Source organism: Lepidochelys olivacea (assembly GCF_965140295.1).
Source record: "Lepidochelys olivacea isolate rLepOli2 genome assembly, chromosome: 3".
Lineage (NCBI taxonomy): Eukaryota > Metazoa > Chordata > Testudines > Cheloniidae > Lepidochelys > Lepidochelys olivacea.
Window position 1 is genome coordinate 165,972,657 of NC_140413.1, and position 16,651 is coordinate 165,989,307.

The 16,651-nt window shown below is 41.6% G+C and overlaps 1 protein-coding gene across 2 annotated transcripts in view; it reads right to left on the minus strand.

The window, feature by feature from the left end:
• KCNK2 (potassium two pore domain channel subfamily K member 2) overlaps positions 1-16,651 on the minus strand; it is a 211,503-nt gene that overhangs the window by 122,144 nt on the left and 72,708 nt on the right. Inside the window, exons 1-2 of one of the 2 annotated variants that reach the window (XM_084623766.1) lie at positions 13,221-13,963; positions 10,622-10,932 (exon numbers count right to left, since the gene is read on the minus strand). In XM_084623766.1, the coding sequence (XP_084479892.1) occupies positions 10,622-10,932; position 13,221 (312 nt within the window). In that variant the 5' untranslated portion in view covers positions 13,222-13,963. Of the gene's footprint in view, positions 1-10,621; positions 10,933-13,220; positions 13,964-16,651 lie in introns of those variants that run through there. The other variant, XM_084623765.1, reaches the window with a different exon arrangement.

Here is a 16,651-nt window from a genome sequence, read left to right on the forward strand (position 1 = left end):
CCTGCACTGGCTCAGGATCAGTTTAAGGTTCCCCCAGTTCATGTAAGGCAACAGCACTATGGGTTTCGCTGCATCTTCTATACAGACACGGATGATAAGGAATAGGTTCCTATGAATTCCCTTTATACAGTAATTTTAGAAACTTTTTTCTTACTAATACATTGCACAGTCATTAATTTGTCCTTTTCATACTGCAACACATTGGGATCATATAGGAATCTGTATCTAGAGGCTGTCTCAGGTTTGCCTGATAGCCTACCATACACAACTGTGTGAATAGACAGCTAAAACTAGAGACAAAGTTTCAGCCTTCTAAAGCAGCAAGTTCCCCCTGTACAAAAACAAGACAACTGTCCTAGTTCCAGAGTTCCACCTAATCAGTGTCTTCAGTAAGGCAAAAATGGAGCAAGTAGTATTGAATGCAAGCAGTGAATATTTGCATTTGTCTGCTTTAGCTACTATGCTTTTATGAAACGATGTAGTATATAATCATGAGTACTCATCAGAAACAAACTGGTATTGTTTCAACTAGAAACAATACAGCTCTATTCTAGCACTGCACTAGTCCGGCTGAGTAGTTAAATCCTTGACTATCTATCCAGAGATAAAAGTGAAACCATCTTAAAATATCTTTCTGATTAAATACAGAAAACATACTGTTTTGTTCCCACTGATTTCTCAGCAATCAAAAGTAGCTTGTGGTTCCTGGCAGTACATAAACAAGGGACCAATGCTAGGAATAGTCATGAGGCACTACCTAGACACAGGAAGTTTAGCAGCATGTTGGATTCAGCAGATGGATCCCCTCAGATAGACTGGTGGTCCGTTCTGAAATAGGGACTGGACCAGACTGTTGACAGGGATCTTTTACAGCAGATCAAGTCCATAATGCAGATTCCTCTACGCTACGGTGTTGTGCATCAGGGATACAGGCAGAGATGGCATGCTTGACTATGGAATGAAGCAGATAATAGCATCCAGAAATTTATTTTTAGCAAGAATGGAGTAGACAGGATCTAGGAAAGGGAGAGGCACCTGCATGGAAATTAGGGAACACAAGAAGGTGGGGAAACAAAAGGAGAAAAATAGAAATAGGCCACAATTCAACAAGGTGGGACAACTCATATGGTTACAGTTAAGAATGAGCTGAAGTGCTTTGACTGGCAGGGCATGCATGGAGGTGGAGGCACAAAGTCCAGTACCTGGGGCTTCCATGTGTAAACTGCCTTAAGTGAGACACCTCAAATTGTTCCCAACACTCAACAAAGAAGTTATATGTACCCTTGATATTTGCACTTCCTTATGATCTTCAGTTCTCAAGTGCTCCAGAATGGCCTTGTATATAAAAAAACTGATGCAACTGCAGTTCGAATTGCCAAAAGAATATCCTGCAGCATCAGTTTTTTACAGACAAGGTCTTTCAAGGTTTTCAAGCCTAACACCTGCTGCTTGCAAGCTGGGAACCAGCCAGAGCACGGTGTGTTGTTTTGTGTGGTGTGGGGCTATCAATGTTAACAACCACCCACCTTAAATCCCCTGGAAAAAGAAAACTGCCTGCATGGTAGCTGTGCAAAATAGAATATCCCACAGAAATGGTGCCCTTAATTTTGTGGTTAAAATAAATGATCTAATTTTAATAAATCAAGCTTATGAATCTCAGATTTACAAAGTATATTTCAGGACCTACACAAACCCTGTGTCTCAGTCAGGGACATATTATGATAGCTCCAGAAATGACACAGCAAGAAGCGTTTTAAGCTTTTTAATACCTGGAAGAGAAACAAGAAATCCTACTTAATCATTTTAACTGCATAATAGTTTTCTATTGAATCTGAGAGGTTGCATCTGAAGGAGCCTACTGGCTAAAATTAAAGAACACCCTTCAGAAAATGCAACAGCATTGGTTTCCTGGGACTAAGAGACAAGATGTGAAACATTTTATGCATGGAACAGAAAGTCAATTAAAGGAGAGGTGCAGTGTAGTGAAAAATATATTCTAGTTACATCTAGTTACAAAAAAGAGTAAAAAGAGCTAAAATAAGTGTTTAAAGTGTTAAATATTTTTAAAGAGGAAATTAATCACATAGGAAGCAGTTATGATGAAAGTTAAGGCACAAGAAATGCAGCTCCAGTTATTTTTATAACACCCACAATCATAAGAGGCTTTTCTCAGAAGACAAAGAGAAGACAGATTCCTACCTAAAAGAGTTCACAGTCTAAATGGTGAATGCATAGACAAGGGAGATTTTAACCAACACAAGGTTAGGGTGAAAACAGACATAGGTTATGGAAATATGATGACAGGGACCCTAGCCTTGCAAGCTAATCTGCGGAGGTGGATCTCATGGGGAACACCATACAGATCACCTTGTGGGAATGGGGTCATAGTCACTCAGGTTAGATACATCCAGGTGATTCACAAAATATTTCTAAAAACATGAACTCATATTTTGTAGGAACTCAGTTTTCAGGAAGAACCTGCATACTTCGGAGCAAGCTGGATTTAAAATTCTGTGGCAGAGTCCTTCACTACAGGGGCACTTTGGTGCAGCAGACGAGACTCTGTGGCATCTTCATTTACATTTTAAAAAGTAGGTTTTTCCTGAATTAAATAAGAAAATTAATACTACACTCAGTGCCTTTGACCCCCGTGTTGTTTATTTTGATATTACATTCCCTACCAGTTTGTGATGTGGGATAAGCACATGTGTAGGATGTGTCTGCTAAAAGAATCAGCAGTGAAATATAGTCATTAACATTACTGACATCTTTAGTTTTAAGTCTTAAGGTACATTTAGTTAAAGTGTAATCTGTAGGTTTCAGCGTTAACATACTGAGATAACTGGAGCAGTTGACACTTCTCTGCAATATTATTTCAATCTGTGCAGGCTCCAATAGGCACCTTAACACTGTGCTCTGTTCAGGCATAAGGCAGTAGAGGAGATGGCAGAATGCAACAGGGAGGAAGGAATGAGCAAAATATCTTTTTTCACTCTAGCTGGCTCCTAGGATTCATACAGATTGATTGTTCCTCACAGCTATGAAGCAACCCAGCAGTCAGCCCTGGGCAATCCGCTTTGGCTCACACCCCACTTGTTGGGACACACCAGTCTAAGGTATTTTAACCAAGGGATGACATTTCTTTTATTTACAACATTTTAATGCTTATGAGTTATATTACTTTTCCGTTGAATATAAACAGATTTTGTTGGGTTTTATTTTATAAGGGCCTACCTTAGAAGCTGAGCTTCACTTAATTGGGTAGCATTTAAATAAAAAGTTCTACTCATTTCTCTAATCAATTTTCTCTTTGGCAGGAGATGACAAAGTAGAGCTCTTATTGCCAAGTTCTCACTCTACTCAGGCATCCCAAAATACATTGCAGTGCTGACTTCATTCTCTCTTAGGAATAACTCTAGAGTAAGGAAGCAACCTATGGGCTGGGAAGCCAATCCATTTTTCCCCAATAGACAAGTGTGTTGAACATTCTCATTTTTATATTCTGAGAGGTATATATTCTGTAGGGTATAGAATACTGGATATAAAATAAGAATACTGACAATGCTAGGAAGTTGTTGACTACACAATTCAGTCGGACTCACCTTTCCCCACAGACAGACATTCTGCACTTCCATTTATTGTCTGTGTGGAGCAAGAACTCAACATATTAACAAAAGCAACCAAAAAAAGTGTGTGTGTGTATATATATATAAAATGATACTATAATAATACTGTGTGTGTGTGTGTGTGTATATATATATATATATATATATATATATATATATATATATATATATATATATATAATGATACTATAGTTTCACCTGAGGTTTGGCCAAAAATAGGCTGATCATTAGAGATGTGTATTGTCGAATGTCTTCAAAACTCTGTTACTGAGCATGTGTGCACAAGTACAGGAGGGGATTCTACCAGATACTTTGCATCTGAGATTGCAAACTGCCTCAAACATTTTCAAATTTTCAGCAGCTATAGGGAACAATCCTACACTAGATCTAAATAGATTTTTTCTATCTCTGATTCCTGTAGTTCTTTGTATACCAGTTGCTAGAGAACACTTTTATTCTGTTGTATGGCAATTCTTTGTTAAGTTGGCCCTACCACACAACGCAAGATGCTCAGACTGAGCAACAACAACAAAAACACCTCTCAGGTTATTTAGAGAGCTTTTGTTCAGCCAAAAAACGACACAGCAGCAAAGTCTCTGGCCACATTCCCTTCATGCAGTTTAGTAGTCTGCAAACTCTAAACAAGATTTAAAAAAACTGAACAAAACATAAGCAAGACAGATCTTGCATCCCTAGAGCTCTCCATCCTGACTTCAGCAAACCCATCTTTTTCTCTCCTGATAATAGCTGAGTCCCTTTTAAAGACCCTCTCAACTGAAACTTTGAAACCCTAGGTTTTAATCTAAAAAATGAACAGCTGTCTGGCTTTTTTTGTGCCTCTTCCTATAGGGACCACTAAAAGGTAGTATAAAGTATAATAGCAAGCTCCCCTCTAAAAGGCACACATCCCATCACGTGCTGCTGTACATTGCCAACTTGATTGTTGCCATGCACAACATATGGTGTACCAGGTGATATTACCTGTAATATTGATTTACGTTAGACTGGCCTAAAATGGCACCGAAAGTTGGCATCCAGTGTTTGAACCCTAACCCCACTGACTGCAGAGCCATTGTGCCTATGGTTGTGCATGTTTTATGCCTTCAGGACTTAGGCAATATCTCAAAAATCGTTATGCATCTTGATTCAGCACCGAGGGTCACATATTGCTGTACTTCATCTCAGACAGGTTTATATTACAGGATACAGAGCAGAAAACTGGCATGGTTTCCACTTAAGATGGTTTGCAGCACTGGATCATGGAAGTTAGAGATGGAAAAATTAATTGATGGCAATTAATTGATCTTTGACTACTAGCGGTAGATATGCCCAATGGCCTGTGATGGGATGTTAGATGGGGTGGGATCTGAGTTACTACAGAGAATTCTTTCCTGGGTGTCTGGCTGGTGAGTCTTGCCCACATACTCAGGGTTTAGCTGATCACCATATTTGGGGTCGGGAAGGAATTTTCCCCCAGGGCAGATTGGCAGAGGCCCTGGAGGGTTTTCGCCTTCCTCTGCAGCGTGGGGCATGGGTCACTTGCTGGAGAATTCTCTGCACCTTGAAGTCTTTAAACCATGATTTGAGGACTTCAATAGGTCAGACATAAGTTAGGGGTTTGTTACAGGAGTTGGTGGGTGAGATTCCGTGGCCTGCATTGTGCAGAAGGTCAGAGTAGATGATCATAATGGTCCCTTCTGACCTTAAAGTCTATGATTCTATGATTAAATCCGTCTCTCTGCCAAAGCAGGAGTGATACCACTGGACTGGGCTGACCCTCCCTCCCACCCCTAACATTTGTTAGCAAAAGCCAGTTCATTGTTCTTAGGCAGCTATTTCACCAAAAAGGTGAGAGTGTCCCATTTCATTAGCCTTTTATATATCCTAAACTGAATAACATTTGTCCATTTTCTCATGCTTCATATCAAAACATATAGAAAAGTGGAATACATTCACACTCAGTACCCTGGAGTGATCCATACCCTCCCATGAAACTGTAAAAAGACAGTCTTCCAGGAATTCAAGCCAGCCAAGGAAACTGTGGGTGCTGAATAGTTGGCATTAATACAGTCTTGTTACCACAAAAGAACTGCTGTGGGGTATTTTGGATATTTTCTGATACCATGGCCTGAGTGCATTATATTGTATTATAACAAGTTGTCATAAATATAAAGGGAAGGGTAACCACCTTTCTGTATACAGAACTATAAAATCCCTCCTGGCCAGAGGCAAAACCCTTTCACCTGTAAAGGGTTAAGAAGCTAAAATAACCTCGCTGGCACCTGACCAAAACGATCAGTGACGAGACAATATACTTTCAAAGCTGGAGGGCGGGTGGGAGGGGAGGGGAACAAAGGGTCTGTCTGTCTGTGTGATGCTTTTGCCAGGAACAGAACAGGAATGGAGTATTAGAACTTGTTAGTAAGTAATCTAGCTAGAAATGCATTAGATTTCCTTTTGTTTAAATGGCTGGTAAATAAGCTGTCCTGAATGGAATGTATATTCCTGTTTCTGTGTCTTTTTGTAACTTAAGTTTTTGCCTAGAGGGATTCTCTGTGTTTTGAATCTGATTACCCTGTAAGGTATTTACCATCCTGATTTTACAGAGGTGATTCTTTTACTTTTTCTTTAATTAAAATTCTTCTTTTAAGATCCTGATTGCTTTTTCATTGTTCTTAAGATCCAAGGGTTTGGGTCTGTGTTCACCTATGCAAATTGGTGAGGATTTTTATCAAGCCTTCCCCAGGAAAGGAGGTGTAGGACTAGGGGGAATATTTTGGGGGGAAGATGTCTCCAAGTGGGCTCTTTCCCTGTTCTTTGTTTAACACGCTTGGTGGTGGCAGCATAGGGTTCAAGGACAAGGCAAAGTTTGTACCTTGTGGAAGTTTTTAACCTAAGCTGGTAAGAATAAGCTAAGGGGGTCTTTCATGCAGGTCCCCGCATCTGTACCCTAGAGTTCAGAGTGGGAAGGAACCTTGAAACAAGTCACATGGCAAAGAGAAGTTTTTATTGGGAAAAAGAGAAACTAGATGGACACTATTAGGCTAGTGAATTTTTTCTGGGTAAACACAAATTTAAATCCTTTCTAGGCTGAATTTGTGCTCTCAATCTAGTCCTCCTGGTATGTTCATATCACCAAACCACTTCACAATTTAGTAGGATTGACCCCAATTAGAAACTTCTGATGCTCAGGACTGTCCCAGAACTAGGATAACCAAATTATGCAGGTCAGAACTGATCTGGATTGGAAGACCTTGCATCATAAGTTGTCCGAGCTCTGGCTAGTGACAAATCAGAGTGAATATCTAGAGCACTAAATTCAAAATCAAAAGTTTAGTGTTTCACTATAGTTTGAAGTAAAGGTAAAGACTAAAGAGAATATTGTAATGTGTATGTTCTGTAATTTTCTTCACATACAACTAACCATTACAGCTACCTAATACTGTAGTATGCATTATTTTCAGACATATATCCTTTAGAGGATTTCTTAAAGTATCATTCACACTGATGTGACTACTTTTTCTTCATCATACTCATTATTTTTGTATTCACATAGAGTAATCAGAACTGAAGAAATGCTATATAAAAATTGTATTAAGAATCAGACATACTCAGAAAAGCCAGGTTATTTTCTTCAGTAATTTAGTATCTGTTCAAAGGTACCAGGTTGACAGCAGTGGGGTACGAAGTCTTCCATTTACCCTAACAAGGTGCATAGCATTATCTTCCCACAACTTTTAGGCCAAACATACCTCAGCTGTGTTCAGGAAGGACTATCTCTAGCTATGTGTGACAATTCAGCACCACGACACTTCACAACAAGAACTTGCTCTAAAGTAAAAAAGTATTGTAGGGTGCAGGGAGAAAGGAATAGCTTCAATAACTTTAAAAGGCTACCATTTTTGGAACCCAACTTGACTAAAAAATAAAATTCCCAAACTATAAAAATTTTCCATGTTTTACCAATTTAACTTAAAAAAATAACATACTCGAAAAACAACTTTGGTAAATCAGTCCTCCGCCTTAAAAATTTGCAGTAAAACAAGTGTCTGGGAGACTTTAAAGCCAAAAGGGACCACCATGATCATCGAGTCTGACCTCCAGTACATCACAGACCACGAAATCTCACCCACCCACTCCTCTAATAAACCCATAACCTTTGGCTGAGTTACTGAAGTCTTTAAATCATGATTTAAAAACTTCATGTTACAGAGAATTCACCATTTATTCTAGTTCGAACCAGCAGATGAACCAGGCCGCACGCTGCTGAGGAAGGCAAAAAAACAAACAAACCAAGGTCTCTGCCAATCTTGAAAATTCCTTTCCAAGCCCAAATATGGTGATCAGTTAGGCCCTGAGCATGTGAACAAGATCTATCAGCTAGACACCTGGGAAAGAATTGTCTCTAGTAACTCATAGCCCTCCCCATCTAGTGCTGCTGGAGATATTTGCTAATAGCAGTTGCGGATGGGCCACATGCCATTGTAGGCAATTGCATCATACCATCCCCTCCATGAATTTATCAAGCTTAGTCTTGAAACAAGTCAGGATTTTTGTCCCCCACTACTCCTGTTGGAAAGATGTTCCAAAACTTCACTCATCTGATGTAAAGCCCTACATGGGACTATTTTTTTAATCTTGCTCCCATCCTGCCCTGAAATATCTACTCCCACCTGCTCCTGCATTGTTTCTTTTATATTTATCCCACTCCCATCTGCAAAAACCTTAGATTCTGCAAATCCCACAACAGAGATTTCCCCGTGCTACCAAAAAAACCCACCTCACCACAGTTGGTTAATATGTTATATATATATAAATGGAATTCAGACACAATTTTTACCACTAAAAGAATAAAACAAATCTTGCTTTAACCATGTAAAAAAACACTTTAACTCCTGTTATAATAGACATTAATCTCTTTCAATCTCTCACTTAAATTTAAGTATTAAAACCTTTATTTACTAAAAAAGAAAAACATGCTTTGCACTGCTGAAATTCTATTTATGACCAACTGATGAGAGATTTAATGTTTTCCCACAAAATACCATAGTCTGATTTTTTTGCCCACCCAATCCCACCGGTAACAAAACATTTTACCCGCTCCCACTATTATAGCAGCGAGTCCTATGGAATCCCAGTCCCACGGCAGGACTCTACTTTGATGGTTAGACACCTTCATTTAATTTCAAGCCTAAACTTATTGATGGCCAGTTTATACTCATTTGTTCTTGTGCCAATATTGCCCTTAACTTAAATAACTGCTCTCCCCCCTTGGTGTTTATCCCTCTGATTTATTTATAGAGAGCAATCGGATCTCCCCTCGGCCTTCATTTGGTTAGGTTACACAAGCCAAGTTCCTCAAGTCTCTTCTTGTAAGATAGCTTCTCCAGGCCTTGGGTCATCCTAATAACTCTTCTCTGCACCTGTTCCAGTTTGATTTCATCTTTCTTAAACATGGGAGATCAGATCTGCACACAGTATTCCAGATGTGGTCTCATCAGTGCCTTGTATAACAGTACTAACACTTCCCTAACTGTACTGGAAATACCTCGTCTGATGCAGCCTAGAATTGCATTAGCCTTTTTTACAGCTGCATCATATTGACAGCACATCATCATTCCTGTTTTTCTCCTCTTCTGTTGCTTCCAACTGATACGTCCACAGCTTATAACAAAAATTCTACCTGTTAGTCCCCAAGTGCATGACCTTGCACTTTGTTCTATTAAATTTCATCCCATTTCTATTACTCTAATTTTCAAAGTAATCCAAATTTTCTTGTATGACATTCCAGTCCTCTCTGTATTGGCAATACATCCCAATTTTGTGTCATCTACAAATTTTACTAGCTCATTCCCACTTTTTGTGCCAAGGTCATTAACGAAAATGTTACATAAGATTGGTTCCAAGAACGATTCCTGAGGAACTCAACTAGTAACCTCCTCCAGCCTGACAGTTCACCTTTCAGTATGACCAGTTGTAGTCTCCCTTTTATCCAGTTCCCTACCCACCTTTCGATTCTTGTATTAATCCCCATCTTCTCCAATTTAACTAATAATTTCTCCTGTGGAACTGTATCAAACGCCTTACTGAAATCCAGATTACAGATTACATCTAATGCATTTCCTTTGTCTAGAAAATCAGTTATCTTCTCAGTGATCTACTTTTTGTAAAAACATGTCATATTTTATCCCAATTGCCTTTTTTACCTCTATGTCTTTAACTACTTTCAAAATTTGTTCTAAGACCTTGCATACAATTGAGGCCAAATTAATGGGTCCGTACTTTCCCAGATCACTTTTTTTCCTTTCTTAAATATAAGTACTAAATTTGCAATTCTCCAGTTATAAGGTATAGCCCCTGAGTTCACGGTGCAATTTGAAACACCAGAGACTATGATGAGCCAGATCATCAAGTGGTGTAAGCTGACTTCAACAGAGTGACACTGATTTAGCTGAGGATTTAGCCTTTCAATGTTGGAAAAAAATTTAAAAAATCAATATTTGTAATGGAAATAGCTAGCTAATATTATTTTGCTGTATTCAAAATAAAAAACTGTGGAAAGAAATGTACAGCTAAAAGAGAGAATTGTTTGCTAAAATAATGATAAATCTGAACTTTCTTAAGGTAATGGTTGGCCATGCTCTGCTTTCCCAATATTGACAAAGCCAGTAACTTAGCTCAGTTAATACACCCATTCCTCTGTGAACTATTAAATAATACATATTGCTAATGAATAGTCATTTAATTATCACAGGCGCATTCAATTTAAAAGTTGTCTATAATGCACACTGAACATAAAAAAATCAGCAATGACTTTTCAGCTGAAGCCTCATTTGAAAATGCTATTGCCAACCTTTCTGTCTTAAGTTAGACTTCTTGCTACATTTGCAGCTCACGTGCTGATACAGCAGTGTCCCATTTATTAGAGAACCATTGCTATAGAAGAATTCATTCTTTTAAAACATAGGAACAAGTTACTTTTTTGCATGAATTACCTGAATTAGTTCATCGAGCTCCGATGCATTCACACAGGAATGCTCAGATACAAACGTCTGCTTCTGAATCACAATGGTGGCTCTTTGGGAAGTTTCATGTGGCTGCTCCAGAGCTTTGAAGACAGTGGCTCCAATTATTAAATATACAACAACCACCAGAAAAATCGTTGAGACCGTCTTCCATTTCATAACATTAATAGCCGAATCACATTCCTCCCGTGACGAGAGCACTGTGGGTTTTGTAGAAAATGATAGCCGTGGTTTGGAGTTCTGAGTAGCAGATTTGGGATCCAGCAAGTCAGGTGCCGCCACTAATAAAACAGAAAAAGAATGTTAACGTTGACAGCGTTGGACAGAGGCGTATTTAGCTGTACACGCTTCTTGCCAGAAGGTGACAGAGATCCTATTAATTCAAAATAGAGTTCATAGATAACTGTGTTATAAATGCATTTCACTTGTACACCATGTTATATTACTATAGAATTACTGGTTTCAGCAACTGCTAGGACTAATAATATGCTATTTATATGTACACACATGCATACACACTTGCATTGTTTACTATATATATATATATATGTCCTCTATAAATACTCTGCAAGTGTAGTTCTAACATGCACTATTTTCCCTATTTTCTTGTGTTCCTTTAAATCAGTATAAAAAGGTATTTTTCAGTAGAGCATCCTCACATCTTGAATAATCTTAGGCATTGCTAATATGCTTCTCAGACTACATTTTAGTTCAGCATTAAAAAACTATCAGGAAAACAGGACTCTTTCCTTAAGTCTTACATACCCTCAACTCTGAATTCAGATACTCATAAGAATATTTGCAGTTCATTTCCAAATTCCCCCCACACAGGTAACTATAAAAATAATCCATTATTAATCCTAACAGTTTGAAAATACCTTTTAGAAAATACCAGGAACACATGTGCACGCCTACTGGAAAAGTCAATCATCTTATTATAGGATATTTGATTGTTTACTGCTACAAGAAACCCACTGGGACAGTAATGATCACCTGAGTGTGTTATCAAGTAGACCCATAACTTATGTGATTACACCTAACTACACTAGTAATTAGATAAAAATAATTCACATCAAGTACACTTAAAGGTCTCCTGAGGGAAGATTGCAACAATACTATATTTAAAATGATTAATATATTTTGAATGGCTGCAACACCACTTTCAGCTGTTGTGGGGATAGCCTACTTCTAAATGTAGATTCAAAAGTCTCTCTCTCAGGTCTCTGGAAGCTGGGCATGCCCCAGAGGAGGGAGGGAGTGTCATTTTCCACATGGATAGGATCTTCTCTTGAGCACCCGCTGGAGGTTAACCTACAGGGTTACAGGAACTCACATTCTCAAAGAATCGTGCAATACAGGTCAGAAGAAAGGCAGACCTACGAAATTAATACAGTGGACCTGAACCCTGGGGGGGAGGGTTAGAGGATGAACAGGCAGCCCCAAATGAAAAAGCTCCGCTCGTGACTCGGGGCACAGCTGTGGTATAGTTACTGTTCAGCTCCTAGAAAACTAGAATCTGGTTCTAACTAACCGGGAGCACCAGACCAGAATGCAAATACCCTTCAAGTGTAGTGGGCATGGAATACTGTATGAGGCTACTGATATGCCCCTGTACAAAAATTGATGTGTGTGGCTAAATTTGGAAAGGACACCTGGTTTAATAACTGCTCTTTCAAGCTGTGCTCTCTCCTGGGATTGACATGATTTGTGATGGGGGGGGGGAAGGGGGCGGAAGCGCCATCACATTTTCCTTTCAGTCAGAACTCCCCTTGCCAGTCGGAATTTTTCCTACTACATTATCATGACCCTCTGTCCAAACCCAAAACTGGGGGCACCTCAGGCTACACCAAGCCTCGTGCTGTAGACTAGGAAACTGCTCCTCTTTCTGCCTAGCTTCAACACTTCCAGACACACACAATCCTAGCACCATGAAGAAGGGCAGACCTGCCCCCCACTTTTCCTGCTACACTCCTGAAGCCCGCTGAATGCAGCTAACAAAGGAGAACAGGATGGCTGCGAGGCGCCCTAAACTGATCCACCCAGTGATGCTCTGCATCCCTCCCATCAACTTTCCCAGCCCCCTGCTGACACCCATCCACCTTGCCAGGAAATGGGATAATGCAGTCGACAAGGGCATTTTCACACTCCCGAGAGGGGCAAAACGTGGACGCTCCAGCCAGAACGGGCCCTGCCCCTATCCTTCACTCCTCTCCCCAGCAGCAAGCTCGCAAGGATGCGCTGGGTTTAAAGCCCTTGCAAAAGGCATCCTTGCAGAGCGGGGTTTGGCTGGAGAAACGGTCCGGGTGGGAGCCCGGAGCCCAGCCTGACCCTCCCGGACAGGGGGAGCTACACCCACCTTAGACAAAGGAGAAGTGTTAGAAACAAAAGGCAGGCGGCTGTTTAACCGAGCCTGCAAAATCCGGGACGGAGGCGCAGGAAGGAAAGGGGCGAAGAGAGGGACTGAGCAGCTCTGGGTCCCCCCTGCGAGGAGGCATTGGGAAAGCGAGGGAGCATGCAGCATTCAGGCAGACTTTGATCTAGAAACACACGCCATTGTGCCAGTACTCACTTCTTATTTACAGACCCGGCGCCCTCTCCTCGCTTCACGGGCAGGCATTTTTTCAGGGCTTGGGTAGGTGCCGTTTGACCAGATGGAAAGAGAGAGAGAGAGAGAGAAAAGGACGAGACCCAGGGCGGGTTTGCTGCTGCTGAGCTCAGATTCCGCGCGGAGCGGAGCCTGGCGTCCTCCCTGTCACTGGAGGGGTGTGCGCGATCACGGTGTGTGTGTGTGTGTGTGTGTGTGAGAGAGAGAGAAATCACCCTGTGATTGCCGTGTGTGTGATCACCCTGTCTCTGTGTGTGATGGCCCTGTGTGTGAGATCGCCGTGTGTGTGTGTGATCACCGTCTGTGTGTGTAATCAGTGTGTGTGTGTGATCACCCTGTGTGTGTGACTCGCTCAGGCGCCAGGTGTGCGTATCAGCCTCTTTCGGTGTGTGGCTGCCAGTCCCTGAGGCGTCTGTCACAATCTGTGTGTCTGTGTCTTTCGGTCTGTGTGTGTGTGTGTGTGTGTGTCCGCGTCCCGCTGTCAGTCAGTGTGGGCGGGGGCCTGTCTCCCCTCGGCCCCGCTTTCTCCCGGGTGCATCTCAGCCCCGGGGCCCGGTTCTCGGGCGGTGTCTGTGCCCCGCTCTGTCACTCTTTGTCTCGGGCACTGGGCGTGGGGTGCCTGACTCTGGGTGCAGCTGCGCGCCTGGAGAACTGTGTGGGGGTGGGGGTGTCCCCTTGCTCTCCGCCTGTGTGTGTGTGCGTGGGCGCCCGCTCCTCTCCTCATTCTCTTTCCCCCGCTGTATCCCAGCCGCTGGGTGCGTCTCCCCCTTCCTCCCTCTACCCCGCTCCAGCGCCAGGGGCAGCTGCATTCTCATCTCGATGAGCTGCCCGGCATTTCTACCCGGCCCCTTCGCTCGGCAGCGCAAGGACCAGGCTGAGGCAGATGCTGCAGGGATGAAGGGGGAAGAAGAAGGTTAAGAAAAGCGGTCCACGCAGGAAAGATAAATCCCAAACTGGTGGGCGCTGACTTGGGAGCCCCCAGGGGAGAGCAATGGGGTGGAGGAAAAGCCAACAGCCACCCCCACCACTGAGACACAAGACCTGCTCCTAGTCTTCGCCACGGCCCCAAGGGGATCTTCCTCCCACAGCTTCCCCAAGAAGGGAACTTTTGAACCGGACGGAATATCACTGTAGCGAGCAGAGAGCCCTCAGGCCAGACTTGGGAAAGTTTGAGTGCAGCGAGCTCTCACATCGCGGGGACCCCGTCTATTTCTTCCTCCTCCGCAGATCTGCGTTGTAACCTCCCGAGTCGGTACTTTGTCGGGAGGAGTTTATCACCTGGGAGCAGAGAGTCACCGCTTGGTACCTCTCCCATACCATGCACAAGCTTCTGCTTGCTTCCAGTTTGAATCGGCACTGTAAAGGAGAAACTCTGCTTCCACTGCGATTTTAGCCCTTGGCTTGAGATTTTTGTTATGTTTGTCACAGACTGATCTTAGGTCTCCTGGTTATCTATCAGCTGTGACATTACCCTTGGGTCAATTTCACAAGTGGTTAATAGGTGAATGCCCCTTCAAGATAAAATGTATTGCCAGTATGCAGCAATAAATATCTACCATCCACCTGCCATCCTTCCTCCCCCGGCCAAAAAAAAAAAAAAAAAGTCAGAACAAATACAAATAGTCAAGAAGCAATAATAATAAATTGGTTTGGGTCACAAACATTTGAAGCCAAAGGCTGTATCGTTAAAACTGCTGAAGTATGGCATTCCTCCCATAGTTTATAGGCTATAATCCTCCTTGAATCAGAAGCACTATCACTGAACTGACTTATTTTAAGGCCTCTCCCAATTAAAGTGACATAATACAAATTGGACAAATGGATACATTACTGAGTTCCCCAGAACTCTGATTGCAGCAGTATCCATCATGCCAGTCTTCTCTAGGGCCTTCATGTCTCTACAAGACTCAGAGTATAACTCTAAATCTCATCTGCTGTTTCAGTCTGAGCTTTGCAGACCACTCACCACCATTGTGGCCTGGCAAAACAGTTGTTGAGTAATAAGAGACATTGGGCCAAATCCAAAAAATCCAGTTGCAAATTGTGCTTAAATCACACAGTACCATTTCATTGCCTTAAGAGCATAATCTTGAAACAATACAAAACATGTAAGTAATTTCATTCATGCAAGTATTCTACTCAGACTTGTCACCCCAGTAAAATTACTCACTAGCTTAAGTAGTTGCAGGACTGGGTTCTAATATTATGTAGGAAAGCAAAGGTTTGCAGGATCAGGTCCCCTTTTAGTAGAGAATCCAGATAGCCTGGTGGTCACTGCTTATTTACATGACCCAGCTCTCTTCCTTGAGAGCTTGGAACATTTCATACATAAAACACGACCATCTTTTCACCTTCCCCCTGAAAGGTTTGCTACCCCTAAGCCTGTACAAATACTTTCTGTTCTTTTCATGTGGAAAATAATCATTTCATAGGATTCCTTCCAGTCCCTATGGGAAAACGAGCATGAACACTTTCTTCCACGCAGCGCTGAGACAGTAAGGAATATTATGGAAAATAGTACCACATGCCTTTCTTTAGTTATCTAAATATTTTGGATGGGATTCTTTTTCCTGAGTACTTACAAAGTGCTCAAACAGGGCCAGATCCACTGCCCATAATATGAAATCAGTGGAAACCTTCCAATGGCTTCAATGGGTTCGGATCAGGCCCTAAATCAATACATTCTGTGAAACAGGTAGAAACTATTTTGACAACACAAGAAACTCCACTCCAGGAATTACTGTATTGTATCCATAAATCTGGTACCTGAGAAGCAGTCTCTGGGAAATTAATATCAATGTGTCAACTGCACACACTAATTAGCTATAATTTTCCACCTGAGACAATCACTGGTAACATTCTTGACTGAAGTTTATTGCTTTCTTAGAAAGGAGTCTAGATATGCCATGGCACCCACTTTCTGTGCACTCAGTGCTAATGCTACCAGATGTGGCATTTTTAAGAGATGCTTCTTGAAATCCAGAAAGAACATTTCCATTGATGTGGTACAACAAAAATTGTTGTGTAGAGGAACTCCTTTTCTTGAGGCCTTCTAGAGCTCTTCCATCTATTCTGGAGAGTCATGACCTCCTATGTGTTTGTTGTAACCTACACCGCACATTGTTTGAATATTTGTGTGTGACCATTTTGCCCTCAGAGTTGAAGCTGACATTTGAACAGTTTGAAGTGTCAGGATTGTAGCAGTTCTGAACTTTACTAAACAAACACACTCAAATACAGCCCATTGCTGACAAAACATACCACCAACCAACATGGACAGGATTAAATAATAGGAGGGGTTACAACAGGAGACTCTAAAAGGAGAATCTGCACAAACTCCGAAGTTCTAAAGTGCGCAACACAGGGAAGTAATTCAGTACATGAAAGTTATGTCA